Here is a 7,431-nt window from a genome sequence, read left to right on the forward strand (position 1 = left end):
CAAGGGAGAGGGAGGGGCTCTCTTTATAGGGCTGATGGGCAGAATACAACAAGAGGAAGAGGAGATTCTTCTTCCCATTTGAACTCTTGGCAGACGTTTTAAATGCTGTAATTTAGAAAAGAGTTTGGTCTGGACTGTAGTTTTGGCTCCTTTCAAAAAGCATCTACAGAACATTTTTTGAGGTGCATGCTTGTTGCATAAATCTTCAAATTGTCTCCTGTTACCCTTAATATGAGATTGATGAGAAGAATTTCTGGGGAAACTCAAGATCTTCTGTGTGCAATTAAAGCTACTCAATATTTTGAGGCTTTCAGTGTAGACAGTAAAGACATGGGCCAAGACTCCATCTTCTGTTTGTCATTCACCGTTAAGATTTCGTCTAGTTTATTATATCGAACACACCAAACAAACTTTTTGTTGGTGTGTTAAATCCAGATGATATTTTGTCTAATCTCTATCAAGAGCTGCCTGCCTTTGAATGCAGATAAATTCACAAAGCAGATAGCTGATGCATTTCAGTCACCTGCAGGCCAACCGAACCTAGCTCGAAAATGATTGGTCAAACTAGAAATTGAAACCAGAAAGCTTCCGACCTTTTCCCTTGCTGACGGCTTCTGCAGCTTCACATGATGCAGAATCAGATTAGTCAGGGTGAATATCAATTCATTACACATTTATGAACAACTTTTTAGATCTTGTTTGATCTGCTTAAGGAGTACAAATTTATACAAATTTTTACTGGGCAGTTATGTGCCTGTTATTGTTTTTTTTCCCACACTGAGCTAAGCGGTTGCTGGCTGTAGTTTGACACTGAATATACAGAAGCAAGATGATAGTATTTCCCTAAACCAAGTCTTTAAACAAACACTAAGAGAAAAGGGTCGCCCACTTAGACTGGAGGCTCATGGAACTCACAACATGGTACACGCCCAGGCTGGCCTGATCAGGTGTGATGAAAATTAAAGCGGGCACTCGATGTTGTGAGGTAAGAGCCGAAGCTCCATTGCAGCAAGATTTCCCCACTTATGTGAAAGTGTTCTTTGTTTGGTAAGATACAACTCTCTAGCAGGCTCCAGCTTTTCACACTCTGCTCTGTCCAATTGCTTCACAGTTAAAGCGGTGCCGGGCGTTTCAGAGCTAATTACTTGCAAAACAAATGTTAACATTGAACACCATGTTCTGTGCTCATGAAGGCGTTTCATTCACCGATACCATGCATCGTCTTCTCTCTGTTGTGGTGCTGTGTGAGATGTATATTTCTGATCTGTTAATTCACTCTGCATGATGAGGCGTTGGTACAGAACAAGTGGTCGGTAATTAGGATGGAATTTAGCTGCTAGCAAAACTGACGTTCCCGTCGGGACCCTGCATGACAGAGGAAGTCAGATGTGTCATAATGACTTCCTGCCACGTTTGAGCAGTTTGGTGGCAACTGAGACTCATGTACATATAAGGCCAAAGAAGACTAGATGTCACAAGCTTATCTAGAGCCTGCCGGTGTGCGTGGAATGCGTGCCTGCTCCCTAAAATGGTAACTAATCTTTTTTTTTTAACTACCAAAAAAACATTGGCATATCTTCTCCTTCTCTCAGATCAGTTTTACTTTTCTAGACATTTTGATTTCATATGGACAAATAGCCTGCTGTTGACTTCTTTTAAGTGCTCCTGCAAACTCTCACTGAAGTAAACCTTCTCTACACACAAATACACCGTGGCAATTTCTCAAACTTGAGTTTTCCACCGTGTTAAATAATTTGGAGAAGATCAGCATCGTGTCAGCTCAGCAGTTGTCCTACTGCAGCAGGAAGTGGTGGGTCGGTTGAGCGAGCAGCCGGCTAGATAACCAGCAAAGTTTGAGCTGCTAACAGCAACATTAACTGAACTCAGGAGGATCCAGGGATACAGAGGAGACAGACATGATTGCATCTACAGGAAGCTGCACGGCCTCTCTGTTAATGAGACGTTTATTTCTAAAGCATGTCGTCGGTTCCCGTAAGTGCAGACAACACTCTGCTGTTTCTTTAATGCACCACTCAACAAGCTCAAAAACACTAAGTGGCTGCTTACCAAAGAAGGAAATGACTTTCTGTAAAACATGAGACAATATGTAGAGGAACAGTTAGAGATATTACTATATTCTTTACAGTGTGGTAGCAATGACTTGTATACCATTGGGTTGGAAGATATGTTGCACATCACTGAGTCCAACATCTTTGTTTGCAGTTTTTGTGGTTAATGTACAGCGCCAATTTTGTGCTGATGTCTTCTCAGGAGAAACTGTTATATACTCAGCTTCATTACTTATCTCCTAGCCACATTTGGTCCTATGCCAATGGGGTTAGGTATTTTAACCCCTGTCCATTTTGTTTTGAGGCCACTTCTGGACTTACTGTAAGGATCTATTTTCGGTTAGGAAAGATCCAAGTCTTGGGACAAATGTAGGAATCTTTTTTGACATTTTCACAGATTTTCCCAGGCAGAAATTCATGAATCTTGATGAAAAAAGTCTGGTGCAGCCTGATTAAATTTAAGGAGACCCACTGAGTTATAGTCTATTGATGTGATCGAAGGCTCAATCCCATTTGTGTGACCCTTATACAGCCACTTTGCTTAACTTTTAAAAGGAAACATTTTTACATGCTTTTCATTAGTCAGTTAATCAGCTTTTGAGCTCAACTCACGTCAGCATGTCAATATTTGTATGAAGAAGGTGGATGCACGTTCTTGCTGCTGTGCATCTGCTTGATTCTTCATTTTTCCCTAATAAGAGTTAGAGCAATCAGCAGTTATCTGTCGAAGCGCTCGCCATCGTTGCAAGTCTGGTCGCAGTCCCACAATGCCCCTTCATCCAGCCCTTCCTCCTGCTCCAGCCAAGCGGCCTTACATAACAGGGTTTTAGCAGAGTCTGCAGTGGACTTTTCCCCCGCCTGAACAGAGGCTGCCCTTCTTCCCTGCACACTGGCTTTTCCATGGCGGTTACTGTGCGAGCGTCTGAATGTCTCTCTGTCTGTTTATTATCCGCTTGAACTACCTGTTAGTCCTGCTTAAAGACGAGGCCCTGCTCGTGGCTGCCGGGGACAGGCTGCACTACTTCAGAGGGCACACACACACACACTTACTACTACCCTATAACTTTGTCCTGCTTCAGAGATCATTGAAGCTTTTCTCTCTGCTCTGAACCCTCTCAGCGCCTTGGGGGAAATATTCTAATTCCTGCTGTCATCGCCAGCCAAACTGCAATTAGATGACAAACACGACGACACCTACAGTGTGCACAGAAATGCTGGGGGCCTGCGTTAAATGGCAGGCAGAAACGTCAAAGTATAAAACGTACCAATTGGAACAGAAGCTCTTTATTACATGCATGGAAGGAACGTGAAGTAATTTCACGGATAGAGACTAAGTGTCACTGGTGTTATTTCACTGAGAAATGTCCCACCATTTTATTAGATTTCCAGTTATTTTGCCTTGTGGAGTTCCCGAATTAGAGGGCAGGTTCTTAGCCGCTCTGCTATGTTATGTTGAGAGCAGTGTCATGCTGGGCGTCCCACAGTGCGGCTCACATGACCAGACAGAAGGCACCTGATCCTTTCCCTGGGGTGCTAAGAGACAGATGGAGCGAATAGAAGTGGAAGGAGAGGTGGAGAGATCAGATTGACAATACTATCAGACTGGTCAAGGTAACAAGAGGACAGTAGAAAACCTCCATCCGTGTGAAGTTCTTCTGCTGTTTGTGATCTGCATGGATTAGATATGTGGAGCGGATTTCACCTAACAAGAACATTTAAAATTCATCTTATACACGAATGTCTTACACTTTGTTGTTCTTTGCTTTCCCAGGACACCAGAGGCCCCACCGAAGAAAAACCTGTCCAGCGATCAAAGGTAAAATATACACTGCCTGTCTTCTTTCTCATCCCTCATTCACAGTCCTCTCATCATCTGTCTGTTATTATTGTTGCCCCCGCGTCACTTTCATCAGCTTTTGATCTCGGAAAAAAGCAGAGGAAGTCCTTCCTTCATTTTGTGTCTTTGTAAAAGTGTAGCTTTCATCTCACTGAAGATCAAGGTGTAGATCGCCTCCTGTTGGTGCATCTGGTAGTAAATTGTGAATTTTTGTTGCTCAGTCTTTCAGCTTTAAGACTCAAAAGGAAGTCTGTACAACATGTGAGAAGACTGTCTACCCAATGGAGAGATTAGTTGCCAACAACCTGGTCTTCCATACAACATGCTTCTGCTGCAAGCACTGCAATGCCAAACTCAGGTGATTATATTATATATTATATTACTATCCCTGTGTTTACTTCATTTTGGTTTATGTATTAACTGTTCAACGTCTCACTTCCCTGCAGCCTTGGCTCCTTTGCAGCTCTTCAAGGCGAATTCTACTGCAAGCCCCACTTCCAACAGCTGTTCAAAAGCAAAGGCAACTATGACGAGGGCTTTGGACGCAAACAGCACAAAGAGCTCTGGTCCGCCAAGGACTCAGAAAAAATATGACAAAGACGGCATAATCATGTCTCCCCGTGCCCCCCCCCCCCCCCCCTCTGCCTCTTCCTTTGACTCCTCGTAACTAACACCTCCAGTACATCACAATGAACACATCCCTCGTATGCTGGGGATCTGTTAAATCACCCACACTCTCACTCGCTTTTTAAATGCCATCAGAACCGATACATGCACAAACAGCTAGGAAAAGACTGGCCAGTCTTAATCCATACCGCTTAAAAATTTACTTTAGGGATATACTTTGGGTTTGCGATTATTGATATCTGTATTTTCCTAATTTTATTTTCCAATTTCCTCTATGGAGTTGGTTGTTGATTGTGACCAAAAACATTCTCTGGTATGGGGAGTATTCCGATAATAATATTTTTTTATTATTTTTAATGATTTGCACCCATTAATTCTTAAATATATGAATTGTATGCTCAGGCAAACATATCAGAGGGGTTACGGCGCATCCATGTTTTGCAGTTGAGCATACACTCAGGTCAATTTTCACCCACGGATTTCAAACAAATAGTAAACATTTTGTCATGTTAACAAAACATAAATCAAAATAATAGTCCTCGGTATTGTGACTTTGCTGTGACAGTTTGGTCAGTTTGTCAGGTTTCATATATTTGAGGAACAAACAGGGTACAGAGTACTGTAACATAACCGCACACATCAGCAACAGCTCACCTCTCGTTTTTATTTCACTTATTGTTCGCATCATCCCATCGTTGGTTCTTATCTTAATGACCGATTTGAGTCTTATCGTTGCATGTTGGTATGACTGAGTCTTAATAGCCTTATCTTATGACTGTATCAATCTTTTGTGTTGTGAATGATTTTGTCTCATGATGCATAGCAGACCACTTTTTAACGTTTTTTAGAAAGCACTTGAGTTTGGATTCCGATGTCATGGCATAAGTCGATCCTCTCTCAGCTTTTACCCTCGAGATTCTTCTGGAACTCTCTAATTGTGTTTTGTATACTATCTGTACATAGAGCTGTAGTTCGTGATTAGTGAACATTCCCCGTCATGCCGTACTCTAGTCTTGCACATACGACCACGTGTGATCACCAGACAAGGTTCTGGTAATCGCAGGGAGACGTCGTCTGTGAACATGCTTCACTTCATCGTATGAAACATTTTAACAGGAGCTGTAAACGCAGTTAAATTCAACTTCAATTATGGTTCTGTGCTACAAATGTGGATGTTGATGGACGGAGCTTAATCTCAGCAAGAAACCACACAGATTCGTTCCTTTATTACTTCACACTCAGTTCTTGGCATCTTCTGATGAGTTCCCCTCTTGCTGTATTTGAGTGTGTTCCTATAATGTGCCAGTTTTTAAGGGGGAAATAGACACGCCCACTTGAACATCCATTGTTATTCGTTCCCCCCAGTCATCCCCTTAAGCGTGAGCAGGTGTCCTTTTTAAATAAATGCCTTCCTGCTCTCAACTCATGTCTTATTAGCTAAATACATCTTAGCCCCTGGACCTATTTCTTAATATTGAATTTACAGTAGGTGGCTGATGGAGGGTTCATCACAGTTGGTTGTTGGTCCCCCGGATGTGCTTCTTGCAAAACCCAGTGGAGAGCACCCCCTGCTGGAGAAAGTGCGACAGTAGTGTCTAGTGTAAGAGTAAGAAAAATTACTTTGCCCAAGAAGTTCTCCACAGAGCCTTTATTTGATGTTTTTGAATACGTTGCCTCAGCTCGCAGTGCAGCTACTGCACTCCAGACACTTTTGATCGTATTTAATTGCAACACCTAAGAGAAATTAAATCCAGTTAGACAAGATTTCCGCAACTCTTCTTTCATTCGGTGCGAAGAATGAGTCTAAAGCCATTCAAATATCTCATTTTACAAAATGTCTGAATATCACTGAGACTTGACTGACACTTGAATGACACAAAGTTCTTTTGTGACTGAAGGGTAACTGTGAATTTAAGCATGCTGTGCAGAATAGAAAGCTAAACTTAACGGATGGATATTTGCTACTTTTTTAAGAGAAGCCTTAGAAACAAATAGCTGATCTTACTGCTTTTTTTTTTTTTCAATTGAGACCTTTTGAGTGCACAGACCTTTACAAAGAAAAATCTCCTGATTTTGCCTTTTCAGAAGCAGACCTGGTTACTCTTGAGTCCCACTCTTTAACATATATTTACTTCACTTTACCAGCATTCATTTTTCCAATCAAACCACTTTTTATCCTCATATAATGTACCCCAATTAAAACCCTTCTGTGTGACAATGTAAATCTTATATTTTCCTCCTTTTTTTTTATTTTAAACCGGTCCTCTGGATCCCTGAGAATGCTTTAAAATTAAGAGTATTGTATCTAGAAATGCTGTCTTTGTCATTCTCCGTTAGCAGTTCGCCAAGGTACAGCTGCAAAATCTGTGAATTGCAACGTCTACATGTAACAGAGCAGACACGGTACACTTTACACTGGTGCCAAGAGGCTCAGGTGAATGATTGCAGTGTAACGTTCTCAATGTTAGATCTGTGAATCATTTCATTTTTGTGCTAAACTTGATGTGGACTTACTTTTCAATGCTGTTGTCATCGAGACATTTTAAATGTATGCATCTTTGGAAATGTATTCTGTATTACTGACTTGACCTGTGGATTGAGGTGGCCTTACAGCAAAAGGACACTCGGACTGTGTTTGCTGTCTATTCTCCTCTTTTCTCCCTTCTCTCTCTCTCTATTGCTTATTTGTGTAATGGAACATTTTCAAATGTAAGCGCTTTCTGCGCCTATATACACAATCATTCTGTGCATTTTCTTTCTTTTTTTTCTTTTTACATGCTTTTGGAGAAAAATAAAAATGCTGGTGTTGATTTAATTCGCAGACTTTAGTGTGTTTATTTATGTAGAGATCCTATAATTCCCAGGCGGTTGATGTCCTGAGAACCTTCACTACAGAAT

The 7,431-nt window shown here is 41.4% G+C and overlaps 1 protein-coding gene across 1 annotated transcript; it reads left to right on the forward strand.

Moving 5' to 3' along the window:
• Window positions 1-1,430: 1,430 nt before the first annotated feature.
• On the forward strand, window positions 1,431-7,348 carry limd2 (LIM domain containing 2). Its single transcript, XM_062408799.1, is given in 5 exon segments — window positions 1,431-1,531; window positions 3,841-3,885; window positions 4,128-4,264; window positions 4,353-4,491; window positions 4,494-7,348. Coding segments are annotated over 5 exon segments (345 nt in total). The 5' UTR covers window positions 1,431-1,528; the 3' UTR covers window positions 4,515-7,348.
• Window positions 7,349-7,431: the final 83 nt, after the last annotated feature.

The sequence above is a fragment of the Platichthys flesus genome, chromosome 16 (genome assembly GCF_949316205.1).
Source record: "Platichthys flesus chromosome 16, fPlaFle2.1, whole genome shotgun sequence".
Classification (NCBI taxonomy): domain Eukaryota; kingdom Metazoa; phylum Chordata; class Actinopteri; order Pleuronectiformes; family Pleuronectidae; genus Platichthys; species Platichthys flesus.